This window comes from Lissotriton helveticus, chromosome 5_1 (assembly GCF_964261635.1).
Source record: "Lissotriton helveticus chromosome 5_1, aLisHel1.1, whole genome shotgun sequence".
NCBI lineage: Eukaryota > Metazoa > Chordata > Amphibia > Caudata > Salamandridae > Lissotriton > Lissotriton helveticus.
This window is the reverse complement of record NC_136065.1, coordinates 1,789,009,053-1,789,025,313: the sequence shown is the minus strand read 5'-3', so window position 1 is coordinate 1,789,025,313 and position 16,261 is coordinate 1,789,009,053. Positions and strand designations below refer to the sequence as shown.

Here is a 16,261-nt window from a genome sequence, read left to right as displayed (position 1 = left end):
AAACCTTGAGGCCAGCCAAGAACTTCAGAAAGCTTGGCATGACCAAAAGGCTGTGCTGACTGTGTACCAGCCAGGACAGAAAGTGTGGGTGTTGGAGCCAGTGGCCTCAGCAGCACTCCAGGACAAATGGTCTGGACCCCATACAATAGTTGAACAGAAGGGAGATGTCACCTACTTGGTGGACCTTGGGACTCCCAGAGTCCCCACAGGGTGCTTCATGTCAACAGACTAAAAGCATTTGTCGATAGGGCAGACATGGGCTTGCTCATGGCTACAGATGAGGGGCAGGAGGAAGAGAGTGACCCTCTCCCAGACCTGCTTACTCAGAACCCTGATGATGGGTCAGTAGATGGTGTAGTCTTTGCAGACAGCCTCTCTGAACATCAGCAACAGGACTGCAGACAAGTTCTTCAGTCCTTCAGACATCTGTTTTCCCTGACCCCAAGTCAGACAAGCTGGTGCACGCATGAGGTGGACACTGGTGACAGTCTGCCTGTCGAGAGTAAAATCTACAGGAAACCTGACCATGTCAGGGACTGCATTAGGACAGAGGTCCAGAAGATGTTGGAGCTGAGAGTTATTGAGCCCTCAGAGAGCCCTTGAGCCAGTCCAGTAGTCCTGGTGCCAAAACCTCACACCCAAGATGGTAAGAGAGGGATGAGGTTTTGTGTGGACCACAGAGGTGTCAATGCTGTCACTAGGACAGATGCCCACCCCATCACCAGGGCAGATGAGCTAATTGATAGATTGGCTTCTGGCAAATTCTTGAGCGCATTTGACCTGACAGCAGGCTACTGGCAAATCAGATTAGCTGAGGATGCAAAAGCCAAGACAGCATTTTCGACCCCAGGAGGACATTATCAATTTGTGGTAATGCCCTTTGGTTTGAAGAATGCACCTGCCACTTTCCAAAGGCTGGTGAATCAAGTTCTCACAGGACTGGATGACTATTGTGCAGCTTATCTAGATGATATTGCTGTCTTTAGCTCCACCTGGGAGGATCACCTGGTCCACCTGAGGAATGTTTTAGAGGCCCTGCAAAAGGCAGGCCTCACTATCAAGGCCACTAAGTGCCAGATAGGGCAGAGTAAGGTTGTGTACCTGGGCCACCTGGTAGGTGGGGGTCAGGTTCAACCACTGGAGAGCAAGATCCAGACCATCAGAGACTGGACCCCTCCAATCACCCAGACACAGGTCTGCTTTCTTGGGCCTGTCTGGATACTACAGGAAGTTTGTGAAAAACTATGGGTCCATTGTGACACCACTGAATGATTTAACTTCCAAAAAGATGCCAAAGAAAGTTCAGTGGACAGTTAGCTGTCAAAAGGCATTTGATGACCTGAAGCAGGCCATGTGTACTGCACCTATTCTGAAAAGTCCAGATGACTCCAAAGAGTTCATAGTCCAAACAGATGCTACTGAGTTGGGTGTGGGAGGTGTACTTTCACAACTGAATATAGATGGTCAAGACCAGCCCATTGCTTTCATAAGCAGAAGGCTGACCCCTAGAGAGAAACGTTGGTCAGCTATAGAGAGGGAGGCCTTTGCTGTGGTTTGGGCCCTGAAGAAGCTGAGGCCATACTTGTTTGGCACTCACTTCAAGATTCGGACAGACCACAAGCCCCTCCTATGGTTAAATCAGATGAAGGGTGAAAATCCCAAACTTCTTAGGTGGTCCATTTCCCTACGGGGGATGGACTTTACAGTGGAACATAGACCTGGGACTGACCATGCCAATGCAGATGGACTCTCTAGATATTTCCACTTAGAACATGAAGACTCAACTGGCCAAGGTTAGTTTAATGTCCCTAAGTTGGGGGGGTGGGTGTTTTAGAGTAGGGTCTGCTTTCTATGGTCACCCCCACTTTTTGCTTTTGCTTTACTGGTTTTAGACTTAGATGTGGCTGTGGGCCTGCTAATCAGACCCACAGTCCAGATGCACTCTCTCTAAATTCATACCATGTACCCTAGGTACATCCACAAATGGGAATTGGTTCACCTTATCAGCCCCTGTAGAAGTGTACCCTAGGTACTCAGGGCATAGGTGTAACCAAGGCCTACCCGGGGCTGCAGCATGTATTATGCCACCCCTGGCTGACCACTCAAACTGACACAACTGTCTGACCACTCAGCTGGGGCAAGGTCGTGTAATCACCCCTTGCTTAGGTATAGTATTCCTATATCTACCCTTAAATATAGACACACAGTAACCTTTAAGTCACTCCTATGGCAGGCCTTAACAATCCTGGAGGCAGAGTGCTTGGTTATGTGTGAGATGGTGCTCTAGCATGAGCTGAGCCTGTCTGCAGCTTGCGGAACCATGTCCTTATAGCTGTTCTAGGATATCCTGGTACAAAAGGGGGTGGTGATGGACTGAGCATCTGAACCAATCACACTCACACCCAGTCAACAGATCTGGTGTTAATCCATCACCGTTCTTTAGCCCACTCTGCCACCCCAGTTCAGACCTGGCCATATGCAAATCAGTCTGACCCTGTGCCTCATGGGAACAGTCCAGCCCGAACTGCCAGGCCATGCCTTCCCTGGACCGGAAACCAGCTTCCGAGGACCGGTTTCTGGCATTACAGCCGTCTTCAGCCCGGCTTGCTTGAATCCAGTGTCAAAGTGAGCAAGGGACTCACGCCTGAGCATACCCTGCCAACTTATGGCGAACAAAGTGGTTCAAAAGGGGGTGGTGATGGACGGAGCATCTGAACCAATCAAACACTCACACCCAGTCAACAGATCTGGGTTTAATCCATCACCGTTCTTTAGCCCACTCTGCCACCCCAGTTCAGACATGGCCATGCCTTCCCTGGACCGGATTCAAGCTTCCTAGGACCGATTTCTGGCATTACAGCCATCTTCAGCCAGGCTTGGCAGTTCGGGCTGGATTGTTCCCATGAGGCACAGGGTCAGACTGATTTGCATATGGCCATGTCTGAACTGAGGTGGCAGAGTGGGCTAAAGAACGGTGATGGATTAAACCCAGATCTGTTGACTGGGTGTGAGTGTTTGATACATAGCCTGTATTGTAGAAGCAATAAGTTAGAATGAATCTTGCTAGGTATAAAATGCTTAACAGTGGTTTCATGTAAAGGCTCACCTGTATGTATAAATGGGCGTATCTTTACTTCATCCCAAATAACGGCATAAATAGCTCATTTGAAACCCTATGAAATAAGGTGTAAAAGTAAACCATCTTTAGGCTGGAAAATATACCCATGCGATACAAAGAATATGGGAATATTGTAAAAACTGAACTAGTTCAACAGAGATGGCGTGTTACTTAACTACAAAATCTCCCGGATCATATTACTGTGGGATAAAGAATTAACATGATAAGAAAACTGAAATATTAAACTGTCTTAAATGGCCAAGTGGTCTGAGAATAGTACCTTATCTGAAAGAAACAGGTTAGTATTAGATTCCTTACCTTAGAATATCCCCAGGCGTCAGTCTGGATCCGGCAACTTTTGCGTAGCAGTACCCCTGCGCGTCGGTAGGCGTCGTCTGCAGGCGTCCCCTGCGGCTCCTCGGCGTCGTGCGCCGTGATGACGTCGCTGGAGTATATAGACGCCGCCTCCGCGCGCTGACGTCAGTTCTTCTTTTTTCCGCGCCGGTTAGCGCAGATCCGAAGAGCAGTACTCCGGTCTTTTGACCAAGTTTTTTGTTGAATAAATCTTCTACGGTGCCGGTAGGATGCCCGGTTTCAAGAGTTGCGACAATTGCGACCGCATGATGTCGGTCACCGACCACCATCGACTCTGCCTCCGGTGTCTGGGCGCGGACCACGACGTGGAGTCCTGCGTCGACTGTCGGGCCTTGACTGGTAAAGCTAGGCGGGAGCGGTCCCGCAAGCTTCTCGAGCTCCGAGTGTCGGCCCCGCGTCGAGAGCGGTCCCGGTCCGGTCGGAGGTCGAGGGAGCGGTCGAGGGAACGATCGCGGAGCCGCCATGAGCGCTCCGGGAGTCGCCACCATTCCTCCGGTTCGTCAGGTAAGCGTAAGAAGTCGGGGCGTCGTCATCGCACCCCCGACTCCCCCCGACGCCCGCGTGATGCGGCCGGGGGTTCGGGTGGCCCCACCCCCGCGGCCCCGCGTGGGTCGCCGACGCCGTCTGCCCCATACCCGTCGGTCCCTGGGGAAGGCGCGTCGCGCGAGGAGATTGAGGCATTCCTCATGGCTATGAGGGCGAGGTCTCCTCCGGCGGGGCCTACGGCGCCTGCGGGGCCGTCGGTCCTGTCTGGGGGCCCGAGCGGTTCGGGTGCTCCTGCCTCGACGCCGCCGGTGGCTCCGGCCCCGGCGCCGCTGGGCCCCTCAGGTTCGTCGCCGGCTGGTCTACCGGCCTCTCCGGCGTCGGTTCCTTTGGGCCAACCCGTGGTGCCGCCTCCGCGCGGCGCAGTGACTCCGCCGTCGGGGCGCCGGCGCCGCGCGGCGCCACCCCCATTCCCCCTCTGACTCCTGACGCGGAGTCGGACCGGCGTCGTCCGACGCCGGATCCGGCGCCGATGGGGCCCATTGACCCCGAAGTCTATATCGTCGACCCAGACTACGGCGATGAGGACGAGTATGGAGAGGGTTGGGAGGGGTCTGAGGACCCTTTATCCCGTGCCTGCCAGTATGATGTGGACTGGGTAGGTGACTTGGGTGATGCAGTGTTGGGTGATGCCAGTGGTCTGGACGAGTCACCCAACACTGGGTTTGTCTCGCCGACCCCTGTGGCGTCTGAGGCGGGGGCTGCCTATTCGGTGGTCCTGCTGAGGGCTGCCAAGACCTTGGGCCTTGAGCTCCCCGTCGCTAAGGTCAAACCAAACATTCTGACCGAAGTGTTTAAACCGCAGTCATGCCCTCAGGAGCCTCTGCTGCCGTTTAATGAGGCTCTGACGGATGTCCTTTTGGGCACCTGGTCTAGGCCCGCTTCCGGTGCACCGGTTGACCGGAACGTTGCCAGGCATCACCGTCCGTGTTCGGACGACCCTGCCTTCCTCTCCACCCATCCCTCCCCGGAGAGTCTGGTGATCCAGGCCTCCACTTCGCAGTCCGCATTTCCATCGGCCCCGCCCGATCGGGAATCAAAGCGGTATGACCAATTTGGGAAAAAGGTCTTTCCTCTTTGAGCGCTGGACTGCGGTCTTGTAATACCGCATGCCTCTTGGGCCGCTACACCCACTCCCTGTGGGATACGGTCGCGGAGTGTTTGCCGCAATGCCCGCAGGAAGTGCGGGACAAGCTCAACCAGGCCTTGGTTGAGGGCCGGGATGCGGCGGGGTACTCGATCCGGTGTGGTCTTGACACGACCGACTCGCTGGGACGGGCTATGTCCACGACTGTGGCGATTCGGCGCCATGCTTGGCTGAGATCTGCCAACTTCTCACCGGACGTCCAGAATGCCCTCATGGACATGCCATTTGATGGCAGTCGCCTGTTTGGTGACAAGGCGGACCACGCGCTGGAGCGCTTCAAGGACTCCAGGGTCACGGCCAAGTCCTTGGGTCTTTCGACCCAGCGCCAGCAGACGGGTTCGTTTCGCCCCTTTCGTGGCCAAGGAAGGGGCGGTCCCACACGTGCTGCCAGCCACGCGCCGCAGAACGCTCCCCAGCGCGGTGGCGGCCGTGGATTCCGCCGTGGTGGCGGTAGAGGGCAGCGGCGAGGTCAGTCCACGCCTCCCCCCGCTGCGGCCTCCAAGTCTTCCTAGTCCGAGCTTTCGGGCTCACGTGACGCCAGTGGGTGGCAGGGTTCGCCATCACCACTCCCGCTGGCGCGCGATTACATCGGACAGGTGGGTGCTGCAGCTCGTCCGAAGGGGCTACTCCCTCCCCTTCGAGTCCACTCCTCCAGCCATGCCACCGCAGAACCACCGTGTGTCGGGGGACCACTTGACACTTCTGCAGGAGGAAGTTACGGCCCTCTTGGCCAAGGGGGCCATCGAGCGCGTTCCTGGGCCAGAAGTAGGGTGTGGTTGCTACTCCCACTACTTTCTGGTGCCCAAGAAGGACAAAGGAGGCCTCCGTCCTATCTTGGACCTACGGAACGTCAACGGCTTCCTCCGGAAGGAGAAGTTCAAGATGTTGACTTTGGCTCAGGTCTTGGCTGCTCTAGACCCACAAGACTGGATGGTAGCGTTGGACTTGCAGGATGCGTATTTTCACATCCCCGTCTTGCCGGCCCACCGGCGTTACCTGCGGTTCACGGTAGGCCACGGGCACTTTCAGTTTATCGTGCTCCCATTCGGCCTTACCAGCGCCCCACGGGTGTTCACGAAAGTGATGGCGGTGGTCGCTGCTCATCTGCGCCGGTTAGGGGTTTCAGCCTTCCCCTACCTCGACGACTGGTTGTTGAAGGCGAGCTCGCCCCAGACAGTCGTCCACCACCTCCAGATGACGGCAGACCTCCTGCACAAGCTGGGGTTTTCCATCAACGTGCCGAAATCACACCTGTGTCCCTCTCAAAAGCTCCTTTTCATCGGAGCGGTTCTCGACTCGGCACAGTTTCGGGTTTATCCTCCGGAACGGCGGGTCCGGGATATTCAGGCTCTGATTCCCATCTTTCAGCCGTTATCCCGGGTTTCGGTCAGGTTGACGCTGCGGCTTCTGGGGCTGATGGCCTCCTGCATCCTTCTGGTGCATCACGCCAGATGGCGGATGCGGGCTCTGCAGTGGGACCTGAAGTTTCAGTGGGCCCAGCATCAGGGCAACCTGTCCGACCATGTCCTGATCTCGGAGGGCACTGCGAGACAGTTGCAGTGGTGGCTTACGGACCGCGATTGGGTCAGAGGCAGATCCCTCTCCCTTCCCCAACCGGAGCACGTAGTTGTGACGGACGCGTCCCTCCAGGGCTGGGGAGGCCACTTGGGAGAGGCAGAGATCAGAGGCATCTGGTCTCCGGCGGAGTCCCGGCTCCATATCAACATGTTGGAGCTGCGGGCGATTCGCCTGGCACTGAAGGCATTCCTCCCCTTTGTCAACGGGAGTGTAGTGCAGGTGTTCACGGACAACACCACCGCCATGTGGTACTGCAACAAACGGGGCGGTGTGGGGTCGTGGACCCTTTGCCAGGAGGCTCTGCGTCTCTGGCAATGGCTGGAACGTCAGGGCGTGACTCTGACGGTTCAACACCTGGCAGGTTCTCTGAACGCCAGGGCGGACGAACTCAGCCGTCGGTGCTCGGTGGATCACGAATGGCGTCTGAACTCGGACGTGGCGAGAGGCCTCTTTCAGCAATGGGGAGAGCCTTGGTTAGATCTATTCGCCACAGAAGAGAACGCGCAATGTCATCAGTTCTGCGCGTTGGAGTTTCCAAGACGGCACTCGCTCGGCGACGCCTTTCGGCGCGAGTGGAGTTGCGGTCTGTTGTACGCCTTTCCGCCTATACCACTTCTGCCCAGAGTGCTGAAGAAGATCAGGCGCGACCGGGCCCAAGTTATCCTTGTGGCTCCGGACTGGGCTCGAAGATACTGGTATCCCGAGCTACTCAGCATGACAGTCGGTCCCTCGATCCGCCTGCCCCTTCAGGAGGACCTTCTGTCGCAGCAGCAGGGGACGGTCCTCCACCCGAACCTGTCCAGTCTCCACCTCCATGCTTGGAGATTGAGCGGCGACAGTTGAGGCCATTTGACTTGCCTCCTGAAGTCTGTGATGTAATTCTGGCAGCCAGGCGTCCCTCCACAAAGTCGGTATACGCCTGTCGGTGGAACAGATTTGTGGCATGGTGCACAGCGAAGGCTGTGGATCCCCTTTCTGCCCCTCTGTCTGAGGTTCTCCTCTTCCTTCTTTCCCTTGCCCAGCAGGGCTCTGCTCTGGGCACTATCAAGGGCTATCTTTCTGCCCTTTCCGCCTTCTTGAGGCTACCTGATCAGCCATCTTTATTCAAGTCCCCTATTGTGTTAAGATTCTTAAAGGGCATCACGCACATGTATCCACCTGCTCCGTTCGTGATGCCTCAGTGGGACTTGAACCTGGTTCTGACATTCCTGATGTGTGCTCCCTTTGAGCCCCTTCATTCCTGTCCTCTCCGTCTTCTCACTTTAAAGACGGCCTTCCTGGTTGCCATCACCTCTGCCAGGAGAGTGAGTGAGCTCCAGGCTCTTTCTGTAAAACCTCCTTTCCTGTCTGTTCATCCTGACAAGGTGGTTCTTCGGACTAGACCTTCTTTCCTGCCCAAGGTAGTCTCTGCTTTTCACATTGGGCAGTCCATCACCTTGCCCTCCTTCTTCCCGCCTCCGCATCCTTCAAGGGATGAAGAGCGGCTCCATCGTCTGGACCCAAAACGTGCGCTTTCATTTTACATGGATCGCACACGCCAGTTCCGGGTGGATGACCAACTGTTTGTTGGCTACGTGGGTGAGAAGAAGGGAAGGGCGGTACAGAAACGAACCATCTCTCGGTGGGTCGTCCTGTGCATCAAAGCATGCTACTCTTTGGCTCGGAAGGAGCCTCCTGTTGGGCTGAGGGCCCATTCCACTCGGGCTACGGCGGCTTCTACTGCCCTGGGCCGGGGAGTCCCCTTGCAGGACATTTGCCAGGCGGCTACGTGGGCCTCGCTGCACACCTTTGCGAGGCACTACTGCCTGGACAGTCAAGTCCGGAGGGACGGCTTTTTTGGCCGTTCGGTCCTCCAGGACTTTATGGTGTAGGTTGTATTGGTTCGCAGACCCACCTCCGGGGTTGGTATTGCTGGGGTATCTATTCTAAGGTAAGGAATCTAATACTAACCTGTTTCTTTCAGATGAACAAGTTACTTACCTTCGGTAACGATATATCTGTAAGAAACAGTAGTTAGTATTAGATTCCTTACCGCCCCGCCCATCCTCCCCGTTCTGCGAACTGATACCTAGGGTTAAGGACATCCCTTTCAGGGTCCTAGTTTCAAATGGCACCAGTGTTAGTTCTCACATGGCTCTGCGTGTTCTGGCGCGGAAAAGCTGTGTGCAAAGAACTGACGTCAGCGCGCGGAGGCGGCGTCTATATACTCCAGCGACGTCATCACGGCGCACGACGCGGAGCCGCAGGGGACGCCTGCAGACGACGCCTACCGACGCGCAGGGGTACTGCTACGCAAAAGTTTCCGGATCCAGACTGACGCCTGGGGATATTCTAAGGTAAGGAATCTAATACTGTTTCTTACAGATATATCGTTACCGAAGGTAAGTAACTTGTTCTTTAGGTCGAGCCTGGAATTCGCATCCAAAGGATGCGTCCAGGTGTAGACTTATAGCTAGCTGACTCGGGGGAATGAAGGACAAGAAACTGCCACGAGCTTCTCCTCGGCTGGATTACACTGCGTGCACGCGCACCCATATTCACGCATGCGCACATCACAGCCACACGCATACACAGCCACACGCATACACAGGCACACCCCCCCCCCCGCCCCCGCACCTACACACACACACAGAGACCCCCCACACACACACCAGTGCACCTACACTCACGCACACACGCACACCTACAAAGACCCCCCTGCCGCCGCCGCCATCGCACACACACACACACTGCATACACACACGCTCACACACAGGTGCCAAGCCCCACTTACCGCCTCAGCCGCCTCTCCTGACTTCTGCTGCCATCCACTCTGTGGGCGCGGGCTTCTCGCAAAGTCGGAAGTCCCGCCCCACGACTGCCGTGAGCGTGCACATCCTAAGACCCGAAGTTCGGGAGAGTGCATGCTCACGGCTTGTGTTATTGTGGTTGAAACCGTTGACAGACGGCCGTCTTCGACCACCAGCGTGCCGAGAAGTCCTGGGGTTGTGTTTTAGCCACGTCATAGGCGATGGGGGGTTAACTGAGTCGTGACTGTGGTTTACTGAAAGCATGTTCCTTTATTTGTCCTAATGTGCCTAAGTGGACATTGCGTTCGCAATAATTGTAGAAGGGGATTTAGGTTAATGGTACAGTAATTAAGCATGGAGTTTTTTTCTGGAAGGCGTGTGGATTTTTGCTTGCTGCAAGGTCTAATTTTCAGCTACAATCACACACACAAGGTGCCCCTTAACACAACAGAGGGAGCAGGTCGGCTTACACCCGTCAGGCAAAGAGATGACCTGTCTTGAAAATTTCCACATGAAGGCACACGGCGGAAACGGAGCCACCCGGAATCGAGGCATGCGTCACCTGGGCTGTCAGAGCTTTATTTATGGGCCATTAACGAGCACCGAGGTTACATGAAAACAACATTATGGTCACGTCAGCAGTACAAATGAGCTTTCTGCAATTTAGTGTTATTGCACGTTTCTGTGCAGTAACAAGGCACAGGAAGCGCGATCAATATTTAAAAATGCCGGAATATTACCCGGGCTCGATACAGTTAACAAATTGAACAGTTAATAACACAAACCTGTCATTAGAGCCCGGCGAGGTTCAGGAACGGTGCAATTCACAAGTCAACGGGGACCGGCAACGCTAGCAAGATATTCAAATCTGAGACACCGTGCTCCGCTACAGACTCCAATCTGCCCCCTCTGGAGGAGGAGAGCGAGGGGTGGGCGCGGGGAGGAGCAGAGGACAGCCCGCGCCCCCTCCCCACCACCGCCAGCTGCACCAAAGCTCCGACGCACGGTACGAGCCCGCCCCTGGCAAGGAGCTCCTTCCTGAAGGTTACACAGTGGCACCGCCCGCACCTGGCACGCGGAGCCCACTCCAGGAATCCGTGCACCAACGGAGCACAGCTCGCCAAATGCACACACTGACCCACAGTACGAGGGAATTAATGTCGCCGACACCCTCTAACTTTCCTTGCTCCCCACAACTTCCATTATCTGGAGGTAAGGGGAGTGCATGCCAGGCACGTCAAAGACTCTGTGTTCCCTTCCTTCCTGCATGAAGTTTTCTATACAGCGCGACTCGACCCAAGGGCACTGGAGCGCTTTACGCGTGCACCAGATAACATTGCACAAGGTTAGATTCATTATTTTTGTATTATTTTAGGCACCGGATGATTACGTGATTTGCCCAGAATCACAAGTTGTTGAGCCCACACCGGGACTCGAACTTGGTTCCCAGGTTCCAAAGACAGCCGCTCTGTCCCTTGGACCACATGCCATCTCCTCACACAGGACAGCCTCCTTGCTGCTCAGCGCACACACTCCAACTGACCCTCCCTCTCTCTACCTCACTAGGCACTCCGGCATTTCAAATCACAACAGGATGCTGGCCCAAAAACGGTAGCTCACTAAAGGCATAAGGGAATACCTGCACATGCTGGCAGTAGTAAACATGTGATGGAGCCCTTATTGTTCATTCAGCATCAAAACGTTCAGGGTTCATGTAGGTGCGGCAGCACTCCCCACACCACTGAGGTAAAGAGCTCTGGAGGCAGCCACGAACATGGGCGAAGCCATCTTTTTAGGTCGAACCTAGACGAAAGCAAAGCTTTTGCTGTCTAGAGCGAGACAACTTGTTATTACTTTTGGGGGAATGTGGACAGCTGACCCATGCCTCCTTATTTGACTACCGGGGGTGGGGGGGTCCCAAACACCTTGCCGGCACTTCTCAAGCTCCCTGCACCCTTGCACCTCCCCCCCGCCTCCCTTATCTGCCGCTCCCTGCCATGCCTGTTGAAGGCATGGAGGGATTGTGGCCACAATAACTTATTTAAGTATTAATTATTTGAAAAAATTAACAGCCATTGTTATTTGTAATATCAATACATCTAAGCCACGTAAATACAACACATATTGCATTAGAAATGCTATAGGTGTCGCATTTGCGAAAGTTATAACTATTAGCATTGTAAATAACATAGCTATTAATTTAGCTATTTTCAAAAACAAAACATAAATAAAAAAATTGACATTTACAATACCAATAGCTTAAACTTTCCTTATGCGAGACCTATTGCATTGTAAATGCTTGTTAAGCCTGGCCTGGATTAGGTCACCTAAAGTGACTGTAAGTGTCCACAATACAACTAGCCCAACTTTTTGGTGAAAAGTTTTCTAAGTGTCAAATTCGTTGAATGTGCCAATGCTTGTTCACTGTTGAGTAAAATGCATTGATTTACTGTACCTTGTAAAGTCTATATCTCTAGAGCCTTCCTGTGGATCTTTTTCAATGTGGTGTCTAAGAATACAGCCTATTTTAATAAATAGGTGTCGTATTTATTGAGTTTCTTGTTGATTTCTTTTTCACTTATTGTGGTGCTGTTTTAAATGCTTTACACATGTTCCTTTGTGTAAGCTTTGCTGCTCAGAGCCACAGCTACCCAGGGTTGAGCTGAAGGTTTCACAAATGAAACCTACTGGTCTGAAAGGGGTTGGTAAGTGTATTACACAGTGATGTCACAACCCTACCTTATATTTACACCCCATTTCCTCACACCTACCCTTAGAGAGAAAACCAATCTAGGATTGAGCCTGTGTCTTGGTGCATTGTGATTTTCTGGGGAGGTGTCACGCATCACCTCGAAACTAAGCTCCTTCATCGAATAAAAACAGGTTGTATTGATCCCAACCCTAGATTGCAGGATTGTTTTTAGCATGTGAATTCTGAAGCACTATAAGCTACAAACGTTTTTCCTCCTGCATTGTATTGCCTGATTTAAAAAGCCCTTGCACTCCCAGGAATCTTAAACCGCATATATAACTTTCTTACTGCAGCAGACTCTGTCTCAAAGGCAAATTGTTTCATTTAATTTGAGAAATTTACATATCCCGTTACAAAAGAGTTCAACCTGGGAGGCAACTACCAGTGCAAAACCTGCCTTCGTGGTGGAATCTGCTTCTATTTTCAGGAGCAGTGCATGTTTAAAAAAAAAAAAAAAATTGTGTATATTCAACTTAGGCTGTTTTTACTTTCACTTATTTCTGCTTCAATATTTATATAATTATTGTAATTTATATTGATGGTTTGAAATAAAATGTAGAAAAATGGCCTGTTTAGTAGATGGGAGGTTAGGCCTGCATTTGGAAAATGACTGCTTTCACCTCCAAAATAAAGCAGAGACTACATTTTTTCGATAAAAGATGTTCTGTGGTCCCTGCATGGCAATGGAAATATTTTAAGTTTGTGACTTCATATATGGTTCCTATGCAGCAGAACCAGAATTACAATATTTCCTTAGAAGGAGCCTGCCTCTTTCGAAAACAAATATGAAAATTGAAAAGGTAAATCTTCAATAGCAACGTAGTCTTTGTAGACTGATTGTCTGCTTTCATTTACCTGGGTTATTGTGTTAAACTTTTCTATATTGGCTGAAAAAGGGCAGAATCTGCCATAGCGAGTGTTCCAAAAATGTCTTAACTTCTGATGCTATCTTTCTCTGTAGCAATGTGTTTGATATGTTGTGGGGCTACTGCAGTTAGGTTGCAATTGGACTTGTGGTGTTGGGTTTCCTATTTTTACACTGTATCATGTATTAACGTGTTTTTTTTTTGTATTCAGATTTAAAGACCACCCTACACTAAATGATAGGTATCTGCTGCTGCATCTTCTGGGAAGAGGAGGCTTTAGCGAGGTTTATAAGGTAAGGATGACCAGGAAGTGTGTCACATTTCGTTAATTGTTTGCCTTTTGTTAACTCCTTTTTCACCTTAAAACAATTGTTGAACAATCTGTTTTGTTTCAGCTTTTCATTTTCTTGAATTAATATCTCAAACAATTTTAACCAAAGTAAGCAGCCTTAAATTATTGTGTTGTAGAGAAACTATCAATTGATCCACTGGTGGTGTATGGATTTGTCTTAATGTTAGAAACTGTATTATCCATTTGTTGTGCAAAGAAGCGGTCAAAAACCCATTTTGTACCACTGGAATGCTGCGGTCCAGCGCAGTATTTAGTTTTTCTAAAAGTTTCCTTCGTAGAAAAAGACATTGTCTTTTAGTTTCGTTAATTGCCATTAAACACAAGTAAGTCTCTATTTTGATAGCATGTGTGACTATAAACACAAACTTCATTTTCAATCTGGAAAATGTTGTACCATAAAAGCAGTCAAAATTATCAAGCGTAGTACATGCACACCGAATGTTCAAAAAGTAGAGGTTAAGTTCAATAGATTGAAAAGTTCTGAGTGCAGATCGGTTATCTCACTGGTCCACGAGCGTCCTAATGTATTGTGAAAGCGTCCCCCTAGGGGGAGACGTTCCATCAGTGCATAGCTTTATTCTCCAGATGAGTGGAGTAATCCCATTTAAAGCACTTTAAACCATATATGTTCTGTCAATTGAATATTTATTCTTTTTACTTCATAAATTCTTTTGTCAGTGTGAGAAGTTGGCCTTGTATATGATGTACACTATTCTCGTGAGCACCTTGCACCAGTCCAAACAACCCTTATGGTGATGGTTGTAAAGTCAACCTTATAGACCAGCTATCCTAGTGGTAGCATGGACAAAAGCAGTCTTAGGCTACACTCAAGAGGGCATGTGAAGCCAGCTGTTTTACCATATGCAATCCCTTTAATACTAAATGAAAGGACACCACACAGGTTATATATTCAAAATATATATGTATGTTCGAGCCATGTGGGCTGCTGAATTCATATCTGTGCATAGATCGCCGCCTAGTGTTGGGTGCGGATGATTGCACATTGTTGTCCTGGAAGAGTCTTGGAAGTATGACGAGATAGGTGGCTCCTCCCTCGAACTACAGTGCGCATGGGCATCCTCAGATTGTTTTATTCCGCCATTGGGTTCGGATGTACTTTCCAGCACTCCAAGTTCGGAATCAACAAAAACTTTTCTGAAGGCCAAAAGGCCTTCGGATCCGTCGGTATTGTTAAGCGCTCGGTACTGATACACTTTTTGAACATCTGTTGCACTCCGGTCGTCGAATCGGGCCGTGAGGCCTTCTCGACACCACGTGGACCGACCGTCGATGGAACGAAGTCCATTCAAGTACTGTCCGCAGTGCAACTCCAAGTTCCCGCACACCGATAAGCATCCAGTGTGCAACAAATGCCTATCTCCAGATCACAACGAAGATAGCTGCATAGCCTGTGCCCAGTTCCGGTCAAAAAAGACGATCCGGAATCGACGGGCGGCGAGGCAAGAGATGCAGAGGTCGGCGCCTGAGCCCGATAATATCTTCGACGATGAGGAAGACATAGATAGCGCTGAAGACTCTGATCAAGACGAAGAACAATACTCGGAGCACGACTCCGAATATTACCTCGAGGCAGAGGAACTAATCGTCGATCTCGAGGAATACGCTCAGGACATCGTAGTGGTTGAAGACGACTCCGATGACGACGAGGGGCGAACTGTGAGTACACCGCCCCATATAGACACTACACCGATATCAGAGGCTCGGGTCGAGGCATCGCCAGCAGGCCTTAGCCAAGATCAACATCCTCGTTCTACAGCCCCGCCATACCGCCCGGCTAAGAACACACACAAAGAGCCCTCTGAGACACGACATACAACACCGGTTCCATCAAAACCGAAAGTCGTCGACAATACCGTCTTCGGACCAAACGTCGTCGAACCGACGGTCATTAAGCCGAAGGGCGTCGACCCGAAGGCCACAGTTCCAATACAACCTTCGAAGCCAAAAACCATCGAGTCGACATCGAAGACCAAAGCTGTCGAGTCGACCTCGAAGGCGAAAGCCGTTGAGTCAGCCTCGAGGCCAAAACACATCGAATCGACACCACGACAAAAGCACGTCGAATCGACCCCTAAGACAAAGCCCGTCGAATCGAGCAAAGCAGCCTCAAGTATCGACAAGGGGGAAAAAACGGTCGACGAAAGCACAAGGCCTACGCCCAAAACTACAGTCGAACCAAAAGTGAAACCTAAGGTGGACAAAAGTAAATCGGTCGAGCCGAAGCCCATCGACCCCAAAAAGGGCATCGAGCCGAAACAGCAGGCTCCGAAAACACCCAAAGACACTGTCGAACCGACAAAACCGCTCGGTCCGAAAAAGGTGGTGAAGCCAGCCAAAGACGTTCAACCAACAAAAGTCGTCGAAAAACATCAAAAACCGATCCAACCACCAAAAGCGGTCGAACCCAAGAAAGGCATCGACCCAAAAAAAGACAAATCAAAGGCTACAGTACCAAGGCCAAAAAGTGTGGAAGAAGAGATTCTTCATCCAGATCCCTCCACAGAAGACCAGTCAAAACTGTATATTAACCCAAAAACTGGTAAAGTGACTGTTTACACAAAAAAGAAAAGACCTCTGACAACTGAAGACTTTTCTAAAATTCCACTAAAGAAGAAGAGAGACTGTGCTACCTCTCCTATATTCTTTGAACCTATAACTCCAGCTATGCCTACCACTCCATATGCCCCAACATCACCTACACGCTCTGACTATAACCCAGA

General features: G+C 51.4%; 1 protein-coding gene across 2 annotated transcripts in view; it reads left to right on the top strand.

The window, feature by feature from the left end:
• The window catches only part of TLK2 (tousled like kinase 2), a 1,564,653-nt gene that overhangs the window by 1,028,368 nt on the left and 520,024 nt on the right, over positions 1–16,261 (top strand). For both annotated transcript variants that reach the window (XM_078645098.1, XM_078645097.1), the window contains one exon: positions 13,380–13,461. In XM_078645098.1, the coding sequence (XP_078501224.1) occupies positions 13,380–13,461 (82 nt within the window). The remainder of the gene's footprint in view (positions 1–13,379; positions 13,462–16,261) is intronic.